Below are 16,218 nucleotides of genomic sequence, written 5' to 3' on the forward strand. Positions count from 1 at the left end.
TTTTGCACTGAGTTTAATTTTTTTTTCTTTGAAGAGAGAAAGCATAACCTAGGTAAACCAACAAGTAGGCATTAGAAGTGTCTTGGCGGGGCAGGGGTGTTACTGGTACCCTTCAGAAACAGCCATGTACCTAAAAAAAAGTAGTGGACCAGGATTCAGAAGCCCAGTATCTTGTACCACCTCACCACTGTTTCACTATGCCAGACTCGGCGCCTGTGAGGGAAAGCTGCGTAAGTATTACGGTTTCTTCCAGTTGTGACAAGTGTTAGAACAGGTTGAAAAGCAGAGACTTTATTTTACTCAAGCTAAAACACATAACAGGAGTCTTTGGCCTTAGAACTTTCCTCCAACTCTAAATTACCCTCCCTTCCGGCTAAGCTATTCTTTTACCCCCAAGTCATTAAGAAAAGATAATAAGCTGCTGCACTGGACTATGATGGTTCTCCGATCATTAGTTTTTGCGTAGGTAAAAAGAGGGCTAATAAAGCCTATCCTGCAGGGTGGTTATCAGAATTAAAAAATGTATGCATACAATGCCCAGCAGAGAGGGAGTCTGATTCAATAAATGATGTCAGCTACTATATATAATCATTACTTTTTAATTTTTTTTTATCAGTGACCTAGGAGTGGAAAGTAATCACAATTATTTGACAAGGACCCAAATAAACCTCTCCAGAAACCTAAGCTCCTTCCCTCCTCTAGCTCTAAACATTTCCTCTGCTTTCAGTGTAGAATTCTGACATACATTAAGTCCCAACCATGTGCCAGGCCCCACAGCCACTTTGGGGCACAAAGCTAAAGATGTTTTAATCAGGCGTGCTGATAATGAAGGAGCAAACCACGGCAATAACAAAGTACTGCCTTTTATCTGGAGAGTTCTTTATAGCTTACGAAGTGTTTCTGCATACATCATGTCATCTGATTTCCACCACAACCCTGTGAGATGGAAAGGTCAGGTCTTACTAGCCCCAGAAGACAATGAGTGACTTACTTTAGGCCCCACAGATAATATATGGTAGACATTAGTCTACATACTCCAAGCCTAAGGCTATCTACACTGAACATTAAATTTTATTCAGAAAAATGCCCCCAAATATATACTGCAGTCTCCTTTGAGGACGTAATAACTATATTTGTAGGATATTAAAATAAGTCTCGTGGACATGATTCCATTTATATAAAATTCAGAAATAGAAAAATAATTCTCACGCAATTTTTTTTAACCTTTCCCCAAGTATTCGGCCCATTTCTGGAGAAAGCCAGCCCATGGCACAAGCAGCCTGTGGCATTCCTCTGCTTTGTCACAGGAATAGATCTTTGGCTGCAACAGAAGCAGCAGTAGCCATTTGAAAGTACAGCTACAGGATAAATAGGACCCAAGCAGTCCCTACAGTACAAAGGAGCCCACTCTCCCTGCCACAAAGATGGCATTAAAAAAAAAAGCTACTGCTTATTAAGTCCCTACTATGTACCAGGCTCAAAAATATTAAGTAACTTACCCAAAATTATCCAGCTAGTAAGTGCCTGTTTAGCTCCATAACCTACAGTCTTTCCATCTGGGGAAAACTAAAGACAGGCAATACATTCTCTATTTTTTTTCCTTGATGGCTTCACATGGTTATTGATCAGTGAGTCAAAAAGCAGGAGTTCTAATTATGACTCTGCCATTAACTTTCTGTGAAGCCATGATAAAGTCATTGAACTTCTCTGAACCTACATTTGTATTATAAATGTAGAAAACAGACTGCTCCCTCTGCCTCTTGTGAGGATCAACTGAGAGAATGAAATGCACTTTAAATATATATAAAATTTACATATAGAAGAGATTATTCACTTAAACTTCTACCACTGTTACCTCTTGATGATAGATTTGCAAGCAAAAGTTTTATTCTCCCTAAGACAGGAAATACAGAAGGCACAGTGAACATATACTTTGTTAATCAGGAAAAAAAAAGGTCAGAACAAAACAAAACAAAACTTCTGTCTCTGGAGAAAGCTCTGATAAAGAGGCCCTGTGGAGAGAATGACCGGGCCTGGCCATTCTGTGTGCTTCACAGAACTAAACGGGCTCTCTGACAAAAGGCCTACAATCTTCAATCTTGGCTGAGTAGTGGTTGTGATTACAGATTTAACATACAAAGATGCTTTCTTAGGCCTTTCTTCTGTTTTGAATGAAGTTTCTAGTTCTACAGGTGCTGATGGTGTAATGTAAATACCACAGGCCAATACTTAACCCAGGTGAAAAAAAAAAGTCACATAATCAAAGGGAGAGGGCAAAGGTTATAAGGACCTACCACTTCCAATAACTAGGCATTTGGTGCAAGACTTTAAGTTAAATAAAAATATTTGGGGAAAAAAGTTTAATTACACAATGTGTAGTTTAGTTGCTTAGGTTAAGGAAATTAAGAAAGAAAGGAAATATCTGAGTAAGATTAGGCATTAAAACTACAAAATCAATAATGAGACTAAAATCTAGTCCAGGGATGCAATCAGATTTTGTCTTTTGTACCAGCTCTGATCGACTGATTCTGGACCACTGTCTTGGTAAACAGTCTGAGGCTATGTCTAGGCTCAGCACTAAAGTGCTGTGACTAGTTGGCAATATCCACAATGAGCACGGGATAACTTTAGCACCAATTCACCAACCCTAATCTAGTAAGAATAGGTTAAGTATGGAATAATTTCAATGTCCGCTTGAGTCGTAGATGCAACCATTCTTACTTCCAGGAAATTTGCTAAGCAAAAAGACATCAACTTATTTGAGATCTGAACTAAAATCCAAAGTGTGACTGAGACATTTTCTTAGTGTTTTGATATCTGTCTTAGTATGAAGTCTAAAAGTAAACAAACCACTTAGTCTTTGGATATTATGGTAAAGAAAAAAGATTAATAAATATTCTATTTTGTAAATTCTTTCCCTGAAAAATTGAGAAAAACTTACTTTCCTTTTCTGAAAATAAACTGCTAGGAAACTTGCTAAGGTACAAAGACAATGTCAGTGGTGCAAATGATCTGCGTGGTTCTCTTTCCACCTTGGGAAAACTATGTAGGTTCAGTGGTCCCGGGTTCAACAGTCCTGGGTTACCCACCCATACCCTCCGCATTACTGTAACCATTTTCCACAACCTTTCCTGCTCTGCCCCCTGCTGCGAGCTTAGACAAGAAACTGGAGCCCAGATACCTGCACTACCTCTCAGCTCACTAGTCTGTACCACTTATGCAAAACCTACATGTCATGTTAAAACTACACACTCCAGAGTACCAACTAGGTCACTTGCTCTTATTTAAAAAGGCATATATCCTTGAAGGTAAAGAGTGGCTAAAAACATTACAGTGTCAGTCAAATAACACACAGACAAAGAGGAAGATCTATTCATTCACAACCAAAGAATAATTGATCCAACCCACTTGTTTTATATATGAGAACACCAAGGGCCAGAAAACAGAAGGAATCTGCCTCTATGTGGAGAGAATAATTCAGGGTCTGAAAATCAACCTGTATTGTGCACAGTGACCCAGAAAAGATTAGTAACTTTGAACATGCTAACCCAACAGCCTAAAATTTCTTCATTATTTAGTCAGCAATGGTTACTAAGTGACACCTCCAGGCAGATGATTTGTGCAGCAACTTTTCCTATAACTTCTCTAAGCCATGTAATTTAGCCAGTAATATAATGAAGACATTATACAGCATCCCGGTGCCTACAGTACTGGCCTTGTGAGATCCACAGCAAGGGGTCTGTTCTTCTATCCCTACGTGAGAACACCTAGCAGAGTGTGCTACAAGCAAGCCAAGTTCCAACTATGTGACTCTGAATTGCTGGCTTTGTACTAAAAATATTCTCCTCTGGAGGTAGCAACCAGTCAGAGTAAGTTTAAAGGCAATCTAAACTAACACTTTGGGAAGTTATTAGTCAAGTGGCGTATACTCCACCTTTATCTATGTTAACCAGACATCTTTTATTAACAGTAAGCTGGCTTTTGCATGATATATAGTTTAAAAAAAAAAAGAACACGTGAAAGTTAGAAGATACATGTTTCAAAAACACAGTGCTGAACATACTGGTTCCTTGGTTTCTGGTAAATCCACGACTTTATGCCAAAGCCTTGTACTATGTGCTGGGACAAGTTGTTCAATTGGAACTTGTCTTTCAATTTTTATTTAATTAATTTATTTTCATCCTTGGCTTCTGATTCTTACTCAAATGCTATGTCAGCCCCATCAACCTCTATGTCCTACTCCCACCTGTCTGGGGAGCTGACCTCACAGAGTCCTCTTGTTAGATTCCTGTCCTAACAGAGGCAAGTTTACCCTCCTCTGCCTACTAAGATTAGCAGTGAGACTTTGAGAAAAATAATTTGGATCTGATTTTGCTTCAAATTGCATCCTGGGTCAAGAGTTAGCAACTTTACATAATGAGAACAAATTTGATTTGTCTCAAGTTTCCAGTTATTTTTAAATTTAGTAGTCTTCACAAGATAGTCATCATTTACAGAAAAACTCTTCTTCTTATTGTTTCTTCTATAAAGTATAATTTTTAAATACTTTCACATGGTTCTACAATCAAAAAAGTATAGAAAGATGAATAATCTGAAAAGTCTCCCTCCCTTTCCTGTTCTACTTATTCTGCTTCCACATGCACAAAAATTGGTGATTATTTTACTAGTTTTATATATATTCTTCTGGAGTTTTTTAAATAAATGAACAAAGCATATGTGTGTATATATTCTTATTTTTCTCTTTTTATTTTACCCAAAAGGTAGTATACCATATGCATTGTTGTGCACTGTTTTTTCATTTAACCATTTATCTTGGAAATCTTTTCATTCAAAACACAGAGCACTTCATTGGTGGCCATGGGTCAGAAATGCCAGGAGCCCAACAGATGAGAGCAGTTTACCAGCACTGATTATCAAGGAGCAGTGGGTGCCAGCAGTGAGAACAGCTGCCTAGTGTCCACACTGGCATGTCTTTTACTCCTCGGAAACTGCCTTGATCCCAGAAAGGGCCCTACCTCGAGAACATTTTATATCCAACCTAATCAATTTTACACATAGCAAAGCAGGGTGGGAGACCAGAAAGTACTTATCCAAAGTCAGACAGCGGTCAGGGACAGAATTGGAGGTTGCTGGTATTCTTCATTCTGGCCCCAAATTCTCCCCACTGTACTACTTACATAAACTTTTAAGGACTTGTCACTACCTGCAGAGTTAATTTCAAATTCTTGTGCCTAGCACTGGTCCTAACTTAGAAGGCAGCAGGGTATGGTGTGGTGGATAGGTCAAAAGTACTAACTTAGAGTCAGGAAATGTGGGTTCTGGTCCTGAGCCCTCTCTGGGCCCCAGTTTCCTCATCTGTGAAATAAGAGGCGTGAACCAGATACTCTCTAAGGTCTCCAAGGTTTTTGACTTCCACCCCCTAACCACACTAAAAAGTCTGGTCTTTGCAGTTATGCTTGGGCTTATGCTGTTAGTTCCACCTGGAATGTACCTTTTGTTTTTCTTCCTCCACATTTCCCAAGGCACACCTTGACTTTTCCTGGTATTTACCTATTCAGAAAATGCTAAACGCTCTCACCTCAGGACTTAGAACCTGCTCTTTCCTCAATTTAGATTGCTCTCCCTCCCAAGAGCCATACAAATTGGTCCTCTTTCTTAGTCCATTCAGTTAAGGGTCTGCTGAAATGAACCTTATAAAGACACCTTCCCTAACCATCTTTTCTAAAATAACACTTCCCCATCATTCTCCTCATTTTATCTCTCTTCACAGTTCTTACTATACATAATAATTTATGTGTTGTCTATCTCACCCTATTGGAATGCAAACTCTATTAAAGCAGGGATTGTTTTTGTTTTGTTTTGTTTTTTTTAACTTAGAACACCTGATACATAATAAGGAATGAGGAGAAACACAGCTCTGAAAAACAGACACTGAAAATAAACCTGACTTACTAGAAAACTCGTAGCTGAAATCTTGCCACATATCTCACACTGCAATGTGAACCCTTTTTGCCAGGGCTTCAGACAAACAGGTCACTGACCATTATGAAACTGAATCTTCCAACTAAAGAAATAAACTTCAAACCTCTGAGCCTTCCTGGCCACCTGAGGTCATCTAGGCTTCCACCCATCATTTCCAGGCTGGTTTTTAATAAAAGCAAACCATCCAACCATCTCTCTAGGTTACATCTCTAAACTCCCCAAATTTATTGCCTTTGGTGGATAAGAAAACCAAGAACTACCTCCACTAAACAGCCTATACTGATACTCAAACCACACCAATTTTTCCTAACCTGAATATTTATAGTATTTACTGATGGGCACGCACTTTAGTGCTAGATCTTACACCATCTTGGTATCATGCCAAATGTCTTCCTTACGTGGCAAAGATTATGTCATGTTTCTCACATATTCCTAAGAGAAATTAGCACAGGGCTTTCTTAGCACAGAAAGATGCCAGAAATACTAAACTGATTTGAACTTAAAATGCAATTATAGTGACTTGTTTTATAAGTACACAAGGAATTTAGAAACAGTCAAACTTAGAACTCTCACTTCCTAAGTTTCAAATTTAATTCATAACCTGCCAAAACAGTACTACTATTCACTTCACCTATATTTTAATTTTGTTTGTAGGCAAACCTCCATAAGGCATTCCACCCCTAACCCCAACAAGGAGAGAGAACTGATCCACCTCCATTTTATACCCAACGATGTGCCAAAAACTCTTCTCCCATAGAACCTATAACAGTATATTATTGCTTTTGTGTTGACAGCTCTGCTCCCCAGGAAGACTGTATGGTCTTCAAAGGTAAGAATACCACTTGATTCATCACTTTTTATCACCTGAGCCTAACACAGTGAAACACACAATAGCACTTAATAACTATTTGAGAATACTGAGAAGAAGAGCATATTACGGAGGAGAGAATGTTAAGAAAAAAAGCATGGAATTGTAAGATAGCCAGTGTGTCCATCTGTACCCCAAGAAATAAAAGAACCATCTTAATTAGTAATAAGAGTGAGGATATACATCAAAACAGTGATGGGGTATAACTACAAAGCAATGAGTTCAGCTTCCATAATTAATTATCATTCCAACTTGGAAATATTTAGATGAAATGACATTCTTCAGAAATATTCTTCTAAAACAAACCTTTATTAACCTTTGCCTGACACTTTCATTGGAAAAACAAAAAGACTACTCAAATTCCACTCCTCTGCTTAAAAATGGAGGAAAATCTAAATCTCATTCTAATATAGGTGGCAAAGTAACTTTTTACAACATGAATAAACATTCTTAATTATACTGAAGCCCTCTAAGCTGAATGGGAGTTACTGAACTTTGAAATATGCATGAATTATCCTATAACTTCTATTTAAATTATCATCACTCTGGAATGAAGAAATGTCTCCTGTGGTCAATTCTTTCAAGTAACTAGAGCTATTAGTCAAAGTTTCAACTAATGAAAATTCCATCTTTGCTAAGTCTATAGAATACCTAACTACATTAATTCTTCCAACTTTCTCAAGTACAGACTGGCCTCAAGATTTGGAACCATGTTTCCTGCCACGAGGGGGCTGGTTATTTTTCACCACATTCTTGCTCCGAAGCTGAAGAGTGAGGGGTGCTTCTGCCAGAGTCTGCTAGAAGGAGGCAGAACACTACAGAGAATCTGTGGCCTTTGGAGTTAGGTTTGGGTTTAGATCTTTACTCTGCTACCCACCAACAGTATGACTTTGACAAGTTATTTGGTCTCTCGGAACCTCTACTTCCAAATTAGTACAACAGGAATAATTCAAACTTTCTAGAGCTGTTACCAAGACTACATTATATTACATATGTAAGTGACTAGCACATAATAGGGACTCAATAAATGTTAGTTTCTCGTCTCATTTTTCTTGTAGCCACAAAATTCTTATTCAACACTCTTTATTAGAGCAACAGCTCTGTTTCCTGCTTTGGAGCCATTTGTAGGCCTGATGGCTGTCAGGTCACAGTTCATTAAAACATTTACACATGTGACGGTCTGTACCAGTTCATTAAAAGAAAGAGGTCTTGATGGAATAAAAAAGAAAAGCTTCATAAGCTGTCAGTCTCCTGTCTTGGTTCAAGAACAATGTCTTAACAGTCTAAATGCTTTCAAAATTCTTTTCTTTATTTTAGCTCCCACAGACTTGTGGGAATTATCACTGTCATTAGAGTGAATAACCAATACATTTATTCTGAAGAAGCTGCTAGCCAGGGAAATCACTGGAAGGAATCTTCGTACAGAAATCCTTGGCAGAATTCAAGGAAAAATTTAGTTTGCAAAATTATAAATTCTAACAATTATGAAATCCATTTTTCTCCTATGAATATGGGCTGGTTTTAGAGAGAAATTCTTCTCTGGATTTATTTTCCTACTCTAGTCCAGATTTATTTAGCTAAACATTTACAGAAAATTGGTAAACTACTGTAATAGTAGCTATTTATATGGTTAAGTCACGACACAGTGCTAAATATCTCCTGAGGAGAAAAACCAGTATAGGAGTTAAACCAGATGACAAATGTACACTAGAACAGAGAACGTCTAGTAGTGCCTAGCATTTTGTTTATGGTTTGGTGAATTTTACTATTTCAGGATTTTTTGTTTCTCAAGGATAGTTTGTTACTATTTCTATTTTATAATTGAGTAGAAATGTAAAAATTCCCTTCCTCTATCCTTCTAGTACATAAGAAAAGGACACTAGTTGGCAAGCACTATTTTTATGTTGACAGCCAGAGCTATTTTGAGCCTGTTTAGTACTATCCAATGTTTATGCCAAGGAAAGAGGTTAGCATGACATTAGCAAGCGAAAGAGTAAATTCTCAGTTTTTGGTAATTTAATAAGCACATATCTTTTGAATAACCCAAAAGTCTACCTCTTGGTCATAAATAATAATGCAATTCATCAACATACACCATTAAACCATAATTAGAAAGTCCTACCTTTTGTGCATCTCCTGTGAAATACGCAATGGCCAGGGTGGGCAGAATCATGAACAGTGCATTATAATAGAGCAGACCATATTTTCCCAGCTCCTAGAATAGTAAATAATTAGGTGTTTCATTTAGTTCCAGCAGATAGATATATATAACCCTGTACGGAGTACTGCCCGAGTTATATACATATACACAAACACGCACACCCCCGCTTCACATACACAGTAAATTAGTTAAGTCAGAAGTTCTGTAAACATTAAGAAATAGCCTAAACTTTCAAGAGACCAAAAATAAAGGCAAGTTTATAAGATTTTAAACTTATTTGAAATAAATTCCTCAAATGCTTAAGATCAGAGAAATAACAATGACATCAACTGGCAGCCTCAAAACAGCAAGGAAGGAAGAAGTTCTTTTGAACACGCACATGTCTACATAGAAGCACATCCCTGAAGCCTCTCTCTTTTCAGAATTGAATCAAGAGTCATCAAGCTAGTCTGGGCTTTTCAAAAGCAAAACACAGTGTCATTAAAGAGAGATGGATGGTCAGATCCAGATACAGACTCAGACCTAGACCAAAACAGCACATCCCAGTGAAGTATTTCTGAAAGTATGTATGTGAAGCACAATGAAGATTAAGATTACTTATAACTACAACTCCCAAAACACAATATATCTAGTTGTGCCCTTAGCTACTGGGGAGTAACAACACATCTTCAAACATAGGGAGCCTGTAAGAACTCTTGGGTCCACCTTTGATTCACACACTTCTGGGATATTCAGCAGGAAGTAGAGTCATCTAAAAAAAATAGGCCAGGTTTTAATGGGGGGGTGGGTAGTGGAGGAGTACTAAGTATCACTGAATGATGTGAAGAGTGAAACTATTTTCTCAAAAGAGAAAAACTGGAAACAAATATCCAACAATAGAAAACTAGCTGAGTAGACTATAATACAGCTGTACAATAAAACATTATACTGCCACTATTAATAAAACTCTTTAATGATGCTGATTGTCTTGGAAAGGTGTTCACAAAACAGCACTAAGTGAAAAATGTAAGTTAGAAATTATTATATATCATCCCTCTTTTGTTTAAGTTTTTTTTTTCCCCCCCCAAAGAGACAGGGTCTGGCTCTGTTGCCCAGTCTGGAATATAGCAGTATGATCATAGCTCTCTGTAACCTCAAATTCCTGGGCTCAAGTGATCCCTTCTCCTTAGGTTGCTAAGCAGCTAAGACTACAGGGGCACACCATCAAGCCCAGCCAATTGTTCAAAAAAAATTTTTGTAGAGGTGGGGTCTCACTATGCTGCCCAGGCTGGTCTCGAACGCCAGGCCTCAAGCAAGCCTCCCACCTCGGCCTCCCAAAGTGCGTGAGCCACTGTGCCCAGTCTAAAATTTTTAAATAAAGATAAGTGTGTATGTACACACATACAATAAACGATATCTGGAAGAATTAAGGGAGACTGATATTTTCTTCCTCTTGCTTACCTATGTTTTCTACTACTTCCATCATAAATATGTATTATTTTATGTGTTTAAGTTAAAAGTGTTTTAAATTCAATAGCTGCATTCAGGTCTAAAATGCAGCACAAAGTCTTTATGCCGTATGATTCATGCTAAAAGGACCATGATTATAAGCAGTCCTGAAATTGTAAGTTAAAAAAACTCCTGACCTATTAAAAGCATCTCAGTGTGGTCATACTGGATATACCAAATAACTGCTTGCTTATGGTCACCACAAACATCAGTGAAAAGGTATGCCTCATTTGTAAGGCAGCAAGAAAAAAGCCATTCTGGGACAACCTTTAAGAATGGGTGCCCAGTCAGCCAGAGACATGAGTGTTATTCAGGAAGTAGAGGATGGGCACGCAAACGCACACATAGACACACATCCTTCAGATAACTGATAAACGACAAAAAACCTAAATGCAAAACTGTTCTATTTTTCTTTTCGCATTTTAACTGTTCTGAATATCTCTCCCCCTGCCTTCTTAAACATAGTACACTAAAATTTGACTCAGAGCACCATCATAAACAAGCATTGTCTTATGATGCATCATTATGCATCATAAACCTGCATTATGTTTACGTATTATGCTCTTATACAATGTTGCCCTTATAGCTGTTTACCAGTCCCTGCATCATTTCTTTTTCAGTAATTGTCTTTTACAGTTTTCCTGTTGTTTCTCTTGTTGTTAGCTGACCTTTTATATTGCAGGTAAGCCTCTCTGCCTCTAAATAGTATTCTTCCTTCTGGTCTGTTGCTTCTAATCCATGAATTAGGAAAAGCAAATCAATGAGCTCAAAAGTTCTAAAATAAATAAGTCCTAAGTCATCTCTAAGTGAGGAACTAAAGGCTCCCCAGGAATAAAATACTCAGAAACCCTCTTTATTTTTTTTCTAGGTTCTAGGATGTACTCTGGATTGTGCTGTCCAATATGGTAGTCACTAGCACCACATGTAGCTATTTACATTTGATTATAATTACATAAAACTACTGATTCAGGCCCTCAGTTGTACCAGTCATTTTTCAAGTGCTCAATAGCCACCCATGGCTAGTAACTACTGTTAAGAGACAACAGAGATACAGAAGATTTCCATCACAGAAAATTTTATTGAACAGTGCTCTTTTAGACAACTGAAGCTGCTACACAAAATGTTATTAATAGCACCTATTTTCCAAAGCAGCAAATAGGCTGAAGGAAAAAACAGAGTAAGACCAAATTCCTAACCACTACTTTTTTCCTAGCTACTTTTAAAAGTTATAAATTTTTACTAGCAGCTTCCATTAAAATGCAACCAACATACAGATTCATCAAGGCAACTAAATGGAGGACAAGACATAAAAGGTATATTTAAAGGAACCGTGCTAAAAACAAATCTACACTGTACCTAGTTCTTCAATGATATCCCCCCAAAATTCTCTGAAAATAATGAAACCTCTTCGGATGGACATACAATCCATAATTCTTTTCAGGAGAAGAAAGCAAAGCACCTGGGCAAGACAACACCAGCTCAAAATATTACTACTTTCGAGTAGGTAGGGCATTTGTATTTATTTGTTATCTGAGCTCCCAAAAAGGATATGAAGCAGTTTCAGAAATACTGTACATATAATAGAAGAGACTAAAAACTAAGCAGATAAGGTCATTTGACTGGAGAGAAAATACAGGTAGGAAAGTAAGATAAAAGTCATGGTCAGTCACAAGATTTAATTATGAGATAAAAATGTACCAGCTGCTCAGGAAAAACTATGATGACATCTAAGATAAATATCTCATATTGGTCCTCATATAGGATACATTATGATATCAAGGACAATTCCTTCAATAACCACCCTAGGATATATAAAGTTGAGTTGCATTTAACTGTTTCTTACAGTAATGTAATCTCGTAACATAGTGTAGCAAAAGCAATGGGATTCAAATACTCGGCTTTCTGACGTTCTGGCTTGATCTAAAATAAAATTTAATGTGTCCATTTCCACAGTATATAGTAAATGAAAAATATCTCGTAAAGCCTTTGTGTGTTTGCTGCAAGTAAAGGGCAAAGAGCCAGGTATATGAAGTTCACATGTATGAGATCTAGGCCACACAACTCAGTGTTGCCCCTGAGAGAGAGATCCTAATGCTCCCTAAAGTTTCCCATTATTTAGGACAAACAAACAAAGGCCATCTTTGTTTTGCAGGCGCTTCGAACCTTTCAACACTCAGTTCTCTTCAAGCCTACCCAGAGATTTCCAGATATTTTTCTTTCTCATCCCAGGTCCCTCACCAAGTCCTCCAGAACAGTGGTCCCCAATCTTTTTGGCACCAGGGACCAGTTTCACGGAAGACAATATTTCCACTGACGGAAGAGGTCGGGGGATTGGGGCAGGCAGTGATGTGCAGGCCAGTTCCTAACAGGCCGAGGACCAGTACCAGGCCTCGGCCCGGGATATGGGGACCACAGCTCTAGAAAACAGCCATGAACACAACACTTTCCTCTAATGAACAACTCTTATTCTCCCTACCACATTCTGTGTTAATAGTCACATAATCTCCTCCATAAAAGCCAGCAATAAAATCTAACTGCTAATTAATTAATTAAAAAATAAAGTTTCTTATGAAAACAACAAAGTATAGGCATTTTACCCTCTAACAGTCCCCATGTTTTTCCCATCCCTCCTAAGTTTCTTCTTTATCCCCCATTTTTTCACTGATGAATTGACATTGCTATTCTCAACATCAGTATATATCTGTTAAAGAAGCTTTAAATTGCTACCTACTTTTGAATCTAATTTTTGTTTTACGTATGCACCATTTGCTGCCGTCAGGACATCATTTATCAGAATAAAAACATATCCTTCCAGATCAAACGCCAAGTCAGAGCTGCAAAACATATGCAATACTTTTTAATAACGACTTACATTTAAAGAACACGCATTTAATTTTAAAAAGGTCTATACTACAATATTTACAAGAACGTATTCTTATTTAGGTAAGTGAACATTAGGCATTTTATCAGCTACTAGCAATTTTTGATTCCTGGTCACAATCTGCAATTTCATATTCAGTAAGAGGTTCTTCGGAAATGAGAAGCACTAACACTTAAACACATAATTAGTAATAATCAATCGTGTCAGTCAATAGCACACTGCTCTGAATTCTAAGTCAGATAACAAGCAACCAAATTTACCATTACTGTACATCTCTGAAGGAGGCAGAAGGCATCAGAGTTCAATTTCACAGGAAAGGAGACCAAAAGGATGAAGCTGTCAACATATCATTTTCCAAAGGTTCACACAAAACGTAGGACTACCCTGCACAGGTAGTTGAGCCCTGTGGAATTTCTTAAGTGTGGATCATGGTTAATTCCGAGATCAAGCTAAAATAGCGTGTAACCACATATTAATAGTAGGAGCTCAAATACTTAAATAATTGCTCGATGACCCTATGAGATATAACTATGGGGATTAGGGAAACTGAAAATTTCTGGTACTTAATAGAGTACCAGGCACAAGATAAGAACTTAGTAAAATTAATAAATGAAAATCTGAGAAAAGCATGCCTTCAGCATACTTCAGCACCCTAGGTAAAATAGTGGCCCCATATTCTATGATTTTGCAGAGATACTATATACCTATAACTAAACTACTAAATGGAACCAAGACTTCTGAGGAGCTCTCTGCCTCTCCAATTTTAGGCAGGACTAGCTTAAGGCACACTCCCTACCCGAAGCAGTCTAACAACCCTTTGATTAACTTCAGATTCCTTTCCTACCAATCTCTTTCCCAAGTCAAAGGTTCTAATTCGGCAAGACTGGTCCAGATAGCAATCCTTGTCAGAAGCTTCTTGCAGATCGGAGTAAGCCTCAAGAAACCCCTGTTGTATGGTACTATTTTGGATCCCATCAGCTTCAAGGAAATTCTTCAAAGACTAGCAAGGCACCTCTAAAAAGAAAGGTTGGAGGCTAGTACAGAATTTTTCTCCAAGGAGGCAATATGACCTAGAGAGAAAAGTAGTCAGCTATATAACCAATTTCTAGTAACCAATTATGCTACCCTCTTTTCTTTTTTTTAGATAAAATTTCACTTAGAGATTGAGGGTAAAATAGAATTTGACTTATAATACTTTCCCACACCTATACCACAGGGATATGAGGAAGGCAAATGAGCCAATCTAAGAAGCACACTCGAACTCCCCAATGGAAAATGTATGTCAGACAGAATTTGTGGCACTAGCAAATCCATATATGCATGCCCTAGACTGAGTAAAATGTTATAGAAGGCTTCTAACAATCATTTTAATTTTGTGAATCTCTGGGTGTACATTTTCACCAAATACTTTAAAACTAAAATTTAAGTGGAAAAAGCTTTAATAATCTAATAGAATATCTAAGTTATGACATTTGTGATACATCTTATGTGAGGCCAATTAAAGCAATGCTATTATCATTATTCCAAAGGCAAATGATTCATTGTCATTTTCCTCACCTCACAGAAGACATTCTTTTCTTTAGCAGCATGCAAAATAAAAGAATGCCATATGGTTTAAAAAAATCACATAGGCTCTGAAGTCAGGCACAGATTCAAATTCCAGCTTTGCCATTTACTAGCTTTGTGACTTTGAGCAAGTTTCTGAACTTAAGTTTTAGTTTCCTCAACTATAAAATAGGAAAATTATACCCATACCTCTCAGAATTGTTGTGAAGAATACATAATAATATGTGTAAAATGCCAAACATATTGTGTGGCACATGGTATGTGCTCAGTAAGTAGAAGACAGTAACAAATCCTAAATTATATGAATTTAACTTTTAAGAATTCCAAGAATTGTAATTTTGCCAGTCTTGATCTTAATACAGCCCAAAAAAATTCAACCTTTTGAAGAGTCTTTTGGCTGTTTTTCAAAGATATGATTCTTTTTAGGCCATAAAGAATTGTTATTGACAAGTGACTGTTTATTATCAGTAATTATTGATAATTTCTAATGTGCTATACATAGGTCTACATCTTACCTGGCAGCTACAAAGGCTCCAATAATCATTGCAAATACAGTCATTTTAATACCCCAAGAAAAACTCTTCCTACAAAATAAAATAATTTAAAAATATACATGTGACTTTAATTATTCACATAGACTCATTTTATAACACAGGCAAAAAAATGTAACTTTTTCCCTCAAAAAAACCTATAAACAATCATATTTTAAATGTTTCTGAGAAACTGGATATTTAAAAGAACCCTTTTGATGAAGCCAAAACTCGTTTTGTTACATAAATAATTATACTCAGTTTTTTCTTATCATCATTTGTTATTAACAGTGAGTTTGAATTTCTGTAAATCAGAATTTCTTTAAATAGAGAAAGGTCACATACAAAAGGAGCTAAGACATGAACACTATTTAAAACTTTTAATACCTATGATTCTGACCCAGCCTCTCCAATTGGCAGCAGTAGGCACAGAAATTCTAGAAAGTAAACCTCATGTTCAGACAGGTTTCCAACTTCAATTCACAACCTTCCCAACTATCGCTCCCGCAAACTATCAGTTCCAATAGCCAAGGGAGAAGGGTGCTTAAACTTCTCAAAAGTTGAAGTAGAAACAAGACAATTTTAATATCTCACATATGATGGGCACTTCTTCAATGTGATTAAAGTTGTTTAAAGAATAGATAAACCAGAAATTTAGCTCACTTGAGTAAAACTCCTTCAGCAAACATTGTAAACAGGATGGAGAACCTTCTTAGAACTGTAAACATTGGCAAGCTGCAAA

General features: G+C 37.1%; 1 protein-coding gene across 1 annotated transcript in view; it reads right to left on the reverse strand.

Moving 5' to 3' along the window:
- Positions 1-16,218, reverse strand: part of SLC35D1 (solute carrier family 35 (UDP-GlcA/UDP-GalNAc transporter), member D1) — a 65,092-nt gene that overhangs the window by 23,919 nt on the left and 24,955 nt on the right. Inside the window, exons 3-6 of the mRNA XM_012653756.1 lie at positions 16,140-16,211; positions 15,462-15,530; positions 13,231-13,333; positions 8,973-9,065 (exon numbers count right to left, since the gene is read on the reverse strand). Coding sequence (XP_012509210.1) covers positions 8,973-9,065; positions 13,231-13,333; positions 15,462-15,530; positions 16,140-16,211 — 337 coding nt within the window. The remainder of the gene's footprint in view (positions 1-8,972; positions 9,066-13,230; positions 13,334-15,461; positions 15,531-16,139; positions 16,212-16,218) is intronic.

Source organism: Propithecus coquereli, unplaced genomic scaffold, assembly GCF_000956105.1.
Source record: "Propithecus coquereli isolate 6110/MARCELLA unplaced genomic scaffold, Pcoq_1.0 Scaffold427, whole genome shotgun sequence".
NCBI classification, from domain to species: domain Eukaryota; kingdom Metazoa; phylum Chordata; class Mammalia; order Primates; family Indriidae; genus Propithecus; species Propithecus coquereli.